The sequence below is a fragment of the Ceratotherium simum genome, chromosome 1 (assembly GCF_057802395.1).
Source record: "Ceratotherium simum simum isolate JZ-2026a chromosome 1, ASM5780239v1, whole genome shotgun sequence".
In the NCBI taxonomy this organism is placed as follows: Eukaryota; Metazoa; Chordata; class Mammalia; order Perissodactyla; family Rhinocerotidae; genus Ceratotherium; species Ceratotherium simum.
Genome location: NC_141900.1, coordinates 98795778 through 98809971, shown reverse-complemented (window position 1 = coordinate 98809971; position 14194 = coordinate 98795778). Strand labels below are relative to the sequence as shown.

Sequence of the window (14194 nt, the reverse complement as noted above, 5' to 3'; positions counted from 1 at the left end):
GATAGATTTAAAATGAGATTGTTGAAAGTAAGATGACTTGGGTTCCAAATATCAGAGTCATTCTCAGCTTCAGAATTCTCCCTCGCTATCAGTCTACACGATTCCCTTTCTTTACATGATAAAGATTTATCTGTTATAAGAATTCCAACTTGTTCTTACACACCCTCTATTGGGTGTTTCCTGCAGAAATGCCTACACAGGCAGTGGTCTAAACCTCCCCTCACTCCTGTCTTCTGCCCCTGACCAACCTGTGACTTGCCCATGTGGCCCTGCATGGTGTGCCCTACCTCCTGTCCCCAGGACCCGTGAGTAGAATCAACTGTTTTTTCCTGAGCCTCATCTCTGTCTCCTCTTGTGGCTGCATCTGACTGACCATCACATTTAAAACAAAAAACAAAACTCTTGGTCTGTGATTGCATTTATTGTTTCTTAATATTGACTTACATGAGCAGAATGAGTAATTTTAAAAAGGCACAATATTTATCAATTTTTCAAATATTATGTCCTGTGCTTTTTGGATCATCTAAGAATCTTTGCCTATCCAAAGTCATGAAGATATTCATCTGTTTTATTTTCTAAAATCTATATGGTTTCAGGCTAAATGTTTAGATCTATAATATTCTTTTTTAATGTGAAATTTATTGTAGCACAAGGCAAAAATGCCACCCACCAGATTCACAGTGAGCAAAGCCCCCTACCCCATGACGATCTCTGCTGTCTCTCACACAAGCCTCTCCTTGCACAGTGCTCTCCTCAGGGCCCCCTTGACTTCTGCGTTCCTCAGGCTGTAAATCAGCAGGTTCAGCATAGGGTTGAAAAGACTGTAAAACAGGGAAAGGATCTTCTGCTGCTTCTCAGGATGGCAGGATCTGGGGGCCATGTACATGATGATGGCGCTGCCAAAGAAGAGCCCGACCATGCAGAGGTGGGAGGAGCAGGTAGAGAAGGCCTTTCTGTGGCCCTCCCCAGACCGGATACTGAGGATGGCAAACAGGATGCGCGTGTAGGACCCCAGCACCAAGCAGAAGGGCCCAAATAAGATAAAAACACAGGATGCAAAGGTAACAAGCTGGTTGAGCCTCGTGTCAGCACAGGCCAGCTTGATGACAGACCGGATTTCACAGGAGAGGTGGTTGATTTCATGAGGCCCACAGAAGGGCAGTCTCAGGATGAGAAATAACTGAATCAGATCCAAGATGAAGCTAAACATCCAGGAATTGACGACCAGGAGCATGCACAGTCTCTAGCTCGTGATGACAGCGTAATGTAGGGGGTGGCAGATCGCCATGAATAGATCATAGGACATCACTACCAAAATCAGGCACTCTGTAGCAGCAAAAGCCAGATACAAAAAACTCTGCATAATGCAAGGAATGTAGGAGATGGTTCTTGTCTGGCTCACAAGATTTGCCAGCATCTAGGGGACATTATTGGAAGCATAGGACATGTCAATAACAGCCAAGTGTGAGAGGAAGTACATGGGGGTGTGAAGCCTAGAGTCTAAGCAGATAAGCCCCAGGATGACCCTGTTCCCCAGAAGGGTGAGGGTATAGAAGAGAGAGAACAGTCCAAAGAGGACCAACTCCAGTGCTGGGTCCACTTGGAATCCCAGCAGGGTGACTTCTGTGATCCACGTGTGGTTTCCTGCCATGCTCCTGTGGCAGAGACAGACAAGTCCACATCCACAACAGGAAGATAGAGCTGCAGGGCAATCAAGACATAAAATATTTACTGAATTTTCCAGAGTGAGCATTTTGAAATGTATTACTGTGTATCGATTTTCTATCATTTATTTTTAGATAGGTTTTAGAAACTAACTCGTTGTACTCATACAAAGCAGATAGAGATTCCCCTTGTATCAATGGAATAATAGGATATAGATATAATTTATTACAGATGATAAAATACGTTATTGATGAAATAATAGGATGCATTATTATATACTCTACCAAGTAGCATCCACACATGCGCATGCATGTTGTTTAGGAGAATTCAAGTGTTCCGGCTCCCTTTGAGGGCGTAAGTCTTGACTATTAATGTAGTTGGAAGAGAGACGATCCTGAGACAACGTCTGCTGTAGGAGCGAGTTTCATGTCCTCGGCTTGCTTGTGTTCTTGGTCCCAGGTATGAAGTGACTGGGGTTCTCTGCTCTTTATATGTCGCTTGTTTATCCATTTACTTTCTCACATGCTTTTCTAGTTACTTATTTCAGATTTCCAATCCCTCTAAGTAACTTCTCTGTTTTGTAGTGTCTTTAAAACTTTGTAAGAACCTCCTTTTCAGCAGCTAATACTCCCTAGAAGCATCTCCTGGTAGCTCTGTTTCATCTTCAGTGTTCGTAGTTTTATTTTGAGAGTTTTATTTACTTTGGTATCAGCAATTGATACAGAAATTTAGGCATAAGTGAAAGAATTTTTTGCTTCGTGCAATGAACACACGTCCATATTTTATCTTGAACTCAGTTAAACATGATGACATTTTTGCAGCCATTTCAATGCAAAACTCAAAAGGAGAAAATGAATTTACATTAGAGTGGGCACATTTATGATTGTTGTGTTTTAATTTTGTTTGGATGTTGTCTCTTTTCCCTTTTATAACTTAAAAGAGAGACAAATCCCAGAGCTTATCTTACTTTCTGGTGTGACAGAATTGTTTGTCATCAGGACATCTTCCCAGCTTTGGCAACTCCCATTGCCATCAAATCCCATGAAGACCTTCCTCATCCCTGTTACCATCCTGACCACCTCCTGCTGTTCTCACAGACTCTGAGCAGGTCACAGGGAGCGGGATCAGCTGGAGCATCAGTTAGTTAGTTCTTTCTAGATATAGACATGTCAAGGCTGTCAATATCTATTGTCAATTAGCGGGCAGATAATTTGTACCAATTCCTCCCTCTGACAGTGCGTGAGAATTATGTCTCTCTCCCACAGGTCAGCAATATTACAAATTACCAGTTTTAACCTTTGCTAATTTGATATGTGAATAATTTTATACAGTTTAAATTTATATTTCAATAATAACACATATTCGTGGAGTGCATCACCTGTTCGAGCCTCTGTTCTATGATCTGGAGGAACAGCACCGGATAAGGTAGATATTCTGAAGGGGAGACATATTCTGTGGAAGTAGTTGCTATATTTGTCATCTATTCCTTACATTTCCATTTAGGGGAGTAACCTCTCTACTCTGGATGAAGCACTTTTGGGTACAGCTGCCCTCTCTGTCCTCTAGTTGATACGATTTGTGAAACAGGAAAAAGGAACTGAGGATGCCCCTTCTCTGCTCTCCTGTTTGGTGAGATACATTTCTATCCTCAGGTTACAGCCTGCAGAGCATGTTCTGTCCCCTTTGGGGGTGGGGGTGGGATAATGGTTATGATTGTAATTGGAAGAGAAATTTTGTTAAAGATATAAACCGTGTTTTTCAATAAACCTCACCAAATTTTCACAAGAATCTCAAATCAGAGCCGATTTTCTTAGAGCTTCAAATGGGAGAAATAAGTCACTGTATTATGATAAATAGTTAAGCTTTGACCAGAAAGGGGAAATTGAAAACCTCAATCTCATTTTTCTTCTTCTTTTTTGTTTTGTGTGTGTGTGTGAGGAAGATCAGTCCTGAGCTAACATCCGGTGCCAATCCTCCTCTTTTTGCTGAGAAAGACTGGCCCTGGGCTAACATCTGTGTCCGTCCTCCTCTACTTTATATGGGACGCTGCCACAGCATGGCTTGACAAGCGGTGTGTCGGTGCGCTCCCGGGATCCGAACCCCGGGCCGCCGAAGTGGAGTGCGTGCACTTAACCGCTGTGCCACCGGGCTGGCCCCTCATTTTTCTTTAAAGAGAATTTTTTTCTAAATTGTCCTGATAGAGAAAAATATCAAGATCTTCTATTGACTAAAAGTAGAAATAGATGTTAAATTCAGTTGAAAATTATTGAAACATCCACTAAAATGTGAAGGAGAGCACAAGCAGAGCGAAGTTCTGATGTTGCACAGGTCAAAGAAAGTGATCTTTGTCATTCAGAGGAGCACATTTCAAAGCCCTTCTAGTTTTCTTATCTGCATTGTAGACTCTGGGCATTTCAAGTTAAAAACCAAAAGATTTCTTGAGAACAACAATAAAACCAGTCCCTGCAAATGCAGAATCAGAAGTGAAAGGGAATTGAGCTGTCTTCTAATCCAGGTATCTTTCCATCAATTTCTTTAAAAAATTCACTTAAAATCAGCCTGCTTTCTAGTGGGACTATTGTCCCATGTTGGCTCATGAAGGCCTCCTCTTTCCCTAGAAACTGCTGGAGGGACGCACGTCAAACTTGGCCTCTGTGAATTCCCCTTATTTATATTCCTGTGGTTGACCAATGTGCTCACTAGTGGACACATTTGATCAGAGTGCCATGAAATTGCAAATTTGAGAGACATTTGCTCTCTTTCATGTGAACTTATGTGTCTATGCCTACATGGATTTAGTGTTTCTCTTAAAAGGAGGGGGCCCTCTTAGATTAACTCCCTAAGTTTTGAGTGGACACTTCAGTGGAACTCCCAAGAAATAGCAGCAAATTGTGGTCAGTAAAATATCTTACGCAGTCACTCCAATATTATTGGATCGATTTTATCTGAGCAGATTGCTGTGCAATGACTTCTTATTAATTGATTTATTTTAATTTCATGCAAGCAGAACACAGTTAAAGGATAGATATTGAACTTCTGATTAGCAGATGTATGAAATGGAAACTGCCAAACTTTCTGGAATATACAAATTTGATGACAGAAGGAATATGGCCCATTATGGACACAAGAAATATGTTAATTGGTCCCACTGAATCAAGCTGAATGGGACGTCAGAGAGCTCTTAATTTCTGAGAACTCCAGTGGCATGGACATTTTGCAACTTTTCAAGGCTCTTCTTGAATAAGCACACCTTGTCATTATGGTAAGAAAGGAAGAAAAGTAATGACAGAAAATTAGATAACGGCTTCAGAAAAAGTCCCGAATGCATGTCTTTAGAGCTAATAAAGACACAGGAAGCTGGGAAGAGTAAATCTCTTTCTAAAGATCATCTTTGGATGCATCCTGGGAGACCTCCAGGAGGTGGAGTGTGGGTGAGAGCTTGAAAAGGAAGGGCAGACAGGCTGAGCACAGGGCCCGGGCAGCCTGTCTAGACTTGAGGTGGAATCCTGGGAGCGCAGCAAAGGAAAAGCCCAGTGGGCTCATCTGAGGTGTTGATGTGTCTTCCTCCTGCACCCAGCCAGTGACCTAGGAGAGCAGGCACGTGGATGCTTCAGCTATCAAATATGCACATCATTAGCTTCCTTTTTGCAAATGATTAGGATCATTCAGCTAGTCAAAGTTTGTAAATAGAACAATCTGGACTTAAACGGTTTTGCATATAATTTTTTTTAGGTAAGATACTTCTGAAAGAAACCAATAGTGTAGAAAAAACTATTTCCAAGTGGCAAGAACAAATAAGGAGGCAAATAGAATTCTTAGTGAATCAACTCATTTCATCAGACGTGAACTACAGACAAACCACTGTAATACTGGATGCCAAATGTACTCTTTACAGGTTCATGAGGAGTCAGCTGTATAATAGTGGCTAGCTATACACACATTTTACTTTCATTTCTATTAACATATTTATATGCTGATTTTTAAATTTAAATTTAAAAAAGAATTTAAAGAAATAGAAGAATCCTTTAAAGTCACCACTCTCCTGGATTGAAGAAGAAAATACAGGTTTTAAAACTCAAATGGCAATTCTGCCATGCCAGATATCCCAAAGTGAGAGGGAGAGTCAATCTTGTGAAGGGAAGGGGCCATATTTGGATATTTACACTAACCTGAAGTAAAAGATTCTATTGGTCACTCTCTGAGAGTGAGAGCCCTGGGCTGTCACAGATAGAGTTCTAGGGCAGCACAGAGATGTCCAATTTTCACACTTACTCAGATTACTTACCATCTCCAATAGTTACTTCAACACTCAGCTTCACCCTAAGGAGTAGCACAGTTTAAAAAACAAACAAGCAATCATGGATTCTGAGCCCAACTGCCTGGGTTCAAATCCCAGCTTTGCGGTCAATCTGTGCTTCTCTGTTCCTCAGTTCTCCCGGGTGCAAAATGGGGTGAATAATAAACCCTACCTCATAGGATAGCAGAGAGAATTAAATGAGTTAACTCACATAAGACACTTAAGAAGTGTTTGAAGATATATTTTGGGGGAATTGAAAGGGAGAGTAACTTCTGTATCCAATAATCATAAGGAGGCATATTATATGCTTAACATTCCTCTATTAAAATAAGGAACAAGAAGAGAATCTGTACCAACAGACAACGGGTTTTCCCTGTAAGACAATGCCATCTATCTCCAGGACAAGTGAGAAATGTGTCCTGTTTGGTCAGACAATGTGTCCAGGCATCTCTGGGGGCAATCAGTTAGCAGAGAGGGAAGGAACATCAATTTCAGGGCAAGCAAACCACTCACCTCTGCCTTCTGGATCCTCTATTTCTAAGAAGAGGCACCTGGGCCACGTGGCCCCTGAAGTTCCTTGTAGCCCTTGAGCCAGTTGATCTGCTCCATGGATGGTTAGCTGACTCCTCTTCTCTGACGCAGTCATGACCAAGCCAAGAGCTGCCACATGAGGATGACGAGTGGGATGTGGTTGGAGGGACCTACAGGCTCAGAGGTATCGTGGCCACACGATGGGGATAGGTAGTGGTCCCTAGAGATCCCCTCAGGACCCTAGTTATGAAGACAGGCTTAGGACCACACATGGAAGGCATTTAGTCACTGATCCCTGGAGCCAGTGAGTTCATTCACTCCCCTTTCCCATTTCCCACCTGCAAACCCCTTCTCAGGGCTGATGAACGACTTTTCCTTACAGTGTATAATCTGTGTTCTTTTATCAAACATGGCCTTGAGCTTAGGAGAAACCTCACAGAAAGGAAGGGCTGGGATTGATTCTCCTCTCTAAAGGGGCCTCACTGGGAGGGGAAGCCCAGATACACAGGTCTCAGTACAGAGCTTTATGACAGACTTGCTTCTGAAAGGGAGGGCTTTTTCTGTCATCATTTGAAACCAGCTCTCTCCTTACAGACACAAATAATGATTCAAGGGAGAGAACCCATGTCATTGCATCTACTCTTGTTCTCTCCAGAGAGATTTAAGGAGTTTGCTACTTTCCTATGGGCAGAGGAACCAATGAGTGCATTTCCCGCGTTAACTCATTTTCTTCTGTCAGTATCCCATGGGAATTATTATGTTTGGGATTTATGTGTGTTCCTTTGTGTTTGCTTGGGATTGGGTGAGACAAGGGTGTCTCTAAACTATGCAAGACCCTGACACAGAGAATAAAAAAATTCAAGATTGTGTCATAAATTCATTTCCCCTGATTCTCATTTTATCAGTCTTAAATATGCTCCATTCTGATTCCCCCTGTATGACTGTAGAAGAGAGGCTGTGATTTCTTGATCTCTCACAGAAGGTGTCCCATGGATCCTGTTAAGACGTCATCTCAGAGAAATACCTTATCTCCCAATGGAGCAAATGTTATTGCCAAATAATCACTGCAAATACACAAACAAATATTTTTGACTGGGCGGTTTAGGTAAACCTCTCCTTTAATTGTATCTAGTTTGCCCTCCATTTCCAACATCTCCAGATTTCTGAGCCATATTTTTATTTCTTCATCTTGGGTTAAGGCCTATAGTTAAAATGACCCTCTCTCTCTCTCTCGCACTAAATGATAATGTTTGATGATTGTCAAGTCCTTCCAGGTCTAACTTCCTAAGTGTCCATCTTAATCTAGTTCTCTAGAGAGTCTTACTTCTTCAACTGTGGTGGAACGAGGACTTCAAAATAAAAGTAATATGTTTAATCTTTTGGAGATCAGTAAAGTATATTTCAGAGTAGGCAAATTGAGGTTATTTGTTTTCTTAAAATAATCCGTGTGCCTTACTAAAATCTTAGCACATTTTAGTAAGAGCCCCACTCCACTTACCTCCTTATTCTCCCACACACGCTCTCTACTTCACTGAAGTCCTACTCCTCAGTACTGTTGCTCTTGAAATTCTTAGTCAGTGTTTCAAGTCAATTTTCTCCTTGTATTACCCAGTTGACTTCAAACATAAAACCATTCTTCAAAGAACTAATGGAGCCTTCTTCAAATATCCCAACCCAAATCAGTCTTCCCTGGTAGAATAAAAGCACTTATTATAACATCCTTCAAGGTTGTGCTTAAACAATTGATTACTTTTAGTATTTTTATCATTCATTTTCCTGTATTTTACAAGGAAAGCAAGATTATTACAGAAAGACAAATTTCACTCATGAACACCCAGATAAGGGGTAAGGATAAAAATTTAGTGCATGTTCATTCAGATATGCATAATTGCTTCTTGTATTTCTTTTGATGAGGACAATATGATGACATTTAACATAGCCTACTGTGGATACAAAGAGGTGTCATGATTCATCTCTATGTTTTTTTGCTTTTAATCTTTGAAATGGATAGAACAAAAACATTTATTGAGAATAGTCTTAGACTTCTTGTGTTATTAATATTTATATTGATTAATATTTTATATTTTAGTAAGAATAAAGATTACAAAGCATACTTGGCTCCATCATTAGTGATGGAACTTTGTTAAATGAAGGTCAATTTAGAGATAAAAGTATTTGTAGATCACAATACAATACCTACAGCTGCACCTAAATATCGTTTTAATATTTTGCCATCTCTGAGACAGTAATTCTTCTTTCACAGGGATTGAGTCCTGTCTTATTTTTTTTAAGTCCACTTAGCACATAGAATTTCAATGGGGAATTAAAAAAAGATAAAATAATGTAAGCAGTGATGAGAAATTAGATGTGTTGATGGCTGTTTTCACCATAACTTCTGTCATGGTATGCCTCTTTAACCATATGAGCTATTGTAGGATGTGTTCCATCAAAACAAGAGAGTAAACCAAGAAAAAGGAGGACGTGAGATTAATGAACTAAACCATCCAACACAGAATAAAGGCAGATGGAATTGCTAGGAAAGATCCAGTCCAATTAGAAAGAGCATAGAAATCTTCTGAGGGATGGATGTATTATCTGAGGTGGCTGAGGAGGATTGACAGGTGTAGAAAGCCATAGCAATGGGCACAAAGAATCTAAGCAGAGGGAAAAACAGGCAATCAGTCAACATCACCTTTCTTGCTTGTAGCCGTAAGCATTTAATTGATATGTACTTCCCGCTTAGAGAGTCAGGTGAGGAACATATTGGCCTCATAAAGAGTTTTCTTTTCAAACTTCCGCCACTGCTGATGTGCTGTGGATGTTGGGCTTCAAGTGGGGGTGCTTGTCTCTCTTATGGCAGTCGGCTTCTCTGGGAATTGCCTCCCCTTGATGGGGCTGATGAACGGGATCCCAGCAGCGCACTGCACTTTGCTCAGGGGTTGAGGAGTTGGTGCTGACCACCACTGTCTTCATTGATCAAATGTTCATCCGAGACCAGTAATGTGACTGGACGGTCTAGGTTATAGGTGCTCAGCGACACAGCTGACCAAGAGAGAGAAGTCTGCATTCCCCTTGCTCACACCCAGTGTCAACAGGAGAGATGTACTTGTGTGACCTGGTTCTTAAATGTGTCCACCTCTGTTTACCATCATCTTCTCCACCCACTTCTAGGGAAAAAATGCAATATTTATTGTTTAAGGTCATAAACTCCATCTGTATTAAAAAAAAGCAATTCTGAAAAGTACAAAGAAAAAATCTAAGCTTATTCCAGATCACAGCACCCTGAAATATCCATTATGATTAATAGCTCGATATCCCAAAGATTTCTCCATAAATATATACAGATCTAAGACTAATAGGACAGACAGATGAAAATTTTAACAAAAATGTAATCACATGATATTTTAGGAAAGTGTTTTGCCTTTTTTTTTGTGTATGTAAAAAGAATATTTTCCCCATTTAAAAATAAGTTAAGAAATTCAGAAAAATACAACCATATCACCCACACATTGGTTTGGTGGAATCCCACGTATCTCTGTGTCCTTAGAAAAATATAAGAAGAGACAGATAAAGAGATAACGATAAATATTTTTTATAAAACTTGATTAATACTTCTCATGCTATTTTTAAGTATATATATATTTTTAATGTAGCAGAAGGAAAAGTACCTACTATGTAACTAACATACTCATTCTGCTTCAGAGTCCTTTTTTAACTATAAGATGTGGTTCTTAATACCATCTCCTTGATATAAGAATAATTTTTCATTATTTTTAGAGATTGTAGTCATTAGATTTTTAAAACACTATGTCTTATCTGGAGAGACTGTCAAAGACCTATGGATGAAATAATTAGCACACTTCAATTTCCTACTTCTCAAGATTAAGAAGACTTGCTTCAGAACTGAAACCATCTGGTAGATGCTGCTAGTTGTCTGCCCTCTGGCCATTACCCCTTCCTTGCTGACCTGGTGCTCATTTTCTTCAGGTCTTAGGTAGTAAAGTTATCAGAGAAAGTGGACCTCATCCTGAGCCAAAGAGGATTAAACCTCTAATGATTAATCTAAGCCAACCTCTCAGTTTCATCCTCTTTATCAGTGACTGGTTTAGAGATGGCCATTTGGCCTACTTTTGGCCAATGGAATACAAGAAAAAATCTGATGAGAGGGAGTGCTTCTGGAAAAGATTTTTATTCCTGATGAAAAGGGAAAGACTGACAAGAAGAATTTCTTATTGCTTCTTTATCAATTTTAAATATAGCTATGTCAGAAAATTCTCCCACCAAAACATCTGAAAATCGCTCAGCCACCACATTGCCAGAAAAAAAACCTCTGTTCTGCTTTTATTCTTGAGGTCTGTTTATTTTGTAAAGTGATTTGGGTAAAAAGATGAACTGCAGTGGTATGGTTGAAAGTCACTTAGTCAAGTCAAGTGGGAGTCTTTGAAACAGGCTGGTCTTTGAGGAGGTGATATTTGAGACCTGATCAATTAGAAGACCAGGTAGATACATTCACCTTTTTGGTTCCTTGTCTTTTTCAACACCTAGATTTGCTTACCATGTTAAATACTGTATATTTTATGCTTTGGTTACTATATGTTTTTAATATGAAAGTTAATTATGTTTAATTTTTGCTTATTCTAGAATTTTATAACTCGAGGTAAATAAAGTTTTCATGACTTGTCAAAGAATAGACAATAATTAACATCATGATATATTTTATGTAATACCAAAAAACTTCTTCACAGCAAAGGAAACTATCAACAAAGTGAAGAGGCAAACTACCATATGGGAGAAAATATTTACAAATCATATATCCGATAAGGGGTTAATGTCCAAAATATATAAAGAACTCATACAACTCAATAGCCAAAGAAACAAACAATGTGATTAAAAAATGGGCAGAGGATGTGAATGGACATTTTTCAAAGAAATATACAGATGGCCAACATGCACATGAAAAGGTGCTCAACATTGCTAAACACCAGGGAAATGCAAATCAGAATCACAATAAGATATCACCTCACACTGTTGGGATGGCTATTATCAAAAGACAAGAAATAACAAGCGTTGGTGAGAATGTGGAGAAAAGGGAACCGTTGTACATTGTTAGTAGGAATATAGATTGGTGCAGCCACTACGGAAAACAGTATGGAGGTTCCTCAAAAAATTAAATATAGAACTACAATATGAACTTCTGGGTCTTTATCCAAAGGAAATGAAAACACTAACTCAAAAAGATATCTGCACCCCCATGTTCATTGCAGTCTTATTTATGATAGATAAGACATGGAAACAAACTGAGTCCATCGATGGATGAATGGATAAAGAAAATGTGGTACACACACACACCCCCCCCACACATAATGGAATATTATTCATCCATAAAGAAGGAAATCTTGCCATTTGTGACAACATGGATGGACCTTGAGGGCATTAGACTAGTGAAATAAGTCAAATATCATACGATCTCATTTATATGTTGAATCTAAAAAAAAAAAGACCTTACAGAGACAGAGAACAAATTGGTGGTTGCCAGAGGCAAGGGGTGGAGGGTGAGCAAAATGGGTGAAGGGGGTCAAAAAGTACAAACTGACAGTTAAAAAATGAATAAATCATGGGGATTGTAAGTACAGCATGGTAACTATAGTTAATAATACTGTATTGCATATCTGAAAGTTGCTAAGATTAGATCTTAAAAGTTCTCATCACAGGAAAAAAATTTTTCTGACTATGTATGGTGACACATGTTAACTAGACTTATTGTGGTGATCATTTTGCAATATATACAGATATTGAATCATTAAAAAAGAGAAACCTTTACTTATTTTATCTTTATTAGCATCATGAAGACAGTTGTTCAACGTGGTTTCATAAATCCAGAGGAACATTTGCCACCATGAAAGAGAAATGACGTTGGCTATATCCTAGTTGTCTCATGTTGCTCGGTGCTACCCCAAACTATCTTCAGATAAGTTGGTTCAAACATTACAAAAATATTGGTGGGAAAATTTTTAAGAACTTCAACAGGATTAAATCTTGCCTTATTAGAAATATTATAACCCAAAATTAAATGTAATGTTTGAGCAATGCTCAAAACACTTACCTCTAGAGCTATTTAAACATTTACTAATGACTTTCCCTTCGACCAAATCCAAACCCTTTAGTATATTTTAGGATTTTTAATATAGTTTCTCCTTGGACTAAAGAATTTGCTAAGTTTTGTCCTTTACTCCTCAATTTTTCCATTAAGGAATTTAAAGTTTCTCTAAACTCTTATTTCACTGACCACATAACTGGTGACGTAGATTCATATAACTCGGCAATATTTTCTGTATTAAAATTTCAGGTCTACTTTGGAAGTTCTCTCTTATGGTATTAATTTTACTGTACTGTTTCCAGCTACCACAAGGTGATAAGAAGTCACACATATCTAAATACATAAGCTAGAGAAATGTATTGATACAATTTTCTTACATTTAAACTTTTCTCCACACGTTAACATTCCTGGCTTTAAAAAATAAAGACAATTGAATACTTCTTAAAAGAAAGACTAAATATTCTGATAATTTAGCTGTCCCATTTCCTAACATGGTCTCTGAAGTTTAGAAGACGTGATTTCCATGGAACTTGGCCCCGTTATCAGAGCTAGAATTTCGGCAATTACCACTTTTATATCAAACATCAAATTGGGAAATTTTTCTGAGGTTTTGCTTCAGCAAATCACATTTTAAAAGGAAATCTCCAACCAAACAAGACTCTATCTCCCCTTCACATGGACCTTTTCTTCTGCAGTGCTCTATACAAGGCGCCCTTCACCTGAGCATTCCTCAGGCTGTAGATGAGAGGGTTCAGCATTGGGTTAAACAGGCTGTGAAACAGGGACAGTGTTTTCTCCTGCTCTTCTTGTTGATTGGACTCTGGGACCATATAAACCACCACGGCAATGCCAAAGAAGAGCCCAACCACACAGAGGTGGGAGGAGCAGGTGGAGAAGGCCTTTCTGCGGCTGTCCTTTGACTGGATCTTTAGGACGGCCCAGAGGATGCGCATGTAGGAGACAAGCATTAAGCAGAGGGGCCCAACTAAGACATACACACCGTCAGCAAGGATAACCACTTGGTTGATCCAGGTGTCACCACAGGCCAGCTTGAGGACAGACAGAATTTCACAGAAGAGGTGGTTCACTTCCCGGGGCCCACAGAAGGGCAATCTGAGGAGGAGAATTGCATGCACCAGAGCCAGAATAAATCCACATGACCAGGAAGTGACAGGCAAGACTGTGCACACTCTCCAGTTCATGATGACAGTGTAGTGGAGGGGGTGGCAGATCGCCACAAACCTATCATAGGACATCACCACCAAAATCAGACACTCTGTGTGAGCAAAACCCAAATACAAAAATGTCTGCATAATGCAAGGAGCAAAGGATATGGTTCTATTCTGGTTCACTAAGTTTGCCAACATCTTGGGCACATTATTGGAAGCATAGGACATGTCAATGATGGCCAAGTGTGAGAGGAAGAAGTACATGGGGGTGTGTAGACTCGGGGCCAGACAGATGAGTGCCAAGATCATGCCGTTTGCCAACAGACTGAAGATGTAGAGCAGGGAGAAGATCCAGAAGAGCAATACTTCCATCTCCGCACTGAGCTGGAATCCCACCAGGATGAATTCTGTGACCCATGACTGGTTGCTTCCCAT

The 14194-nt window shown here is 39.7% G+C and overlaps 1 protein-coding gene and 1 pseudogene across 1 annotated transcript; both read right to left on the bottom strand.

The window, feature by feature from the left end:
- Window positions 1–721: 721 nt before the first annotated feature.
- Window positions 722–1651, bottom strand: LOC101396900 (olfactory receptor 2A14-like; annotated as a pseudogene).
- An 11610-nt stretch (window positions 1652–13261) lies between these two features.
- Window positions 13262–14194, bottom strand: LOC101397167 (olfactory receptor 2A2-like). The gene has a single exon (XM_004430651.2). It carries the CDS (start codon window positions 14192–14194, stop codon window positions 13262–13264), a length of 933 nt encoding a protein of 310 aa, XP_004430708.2.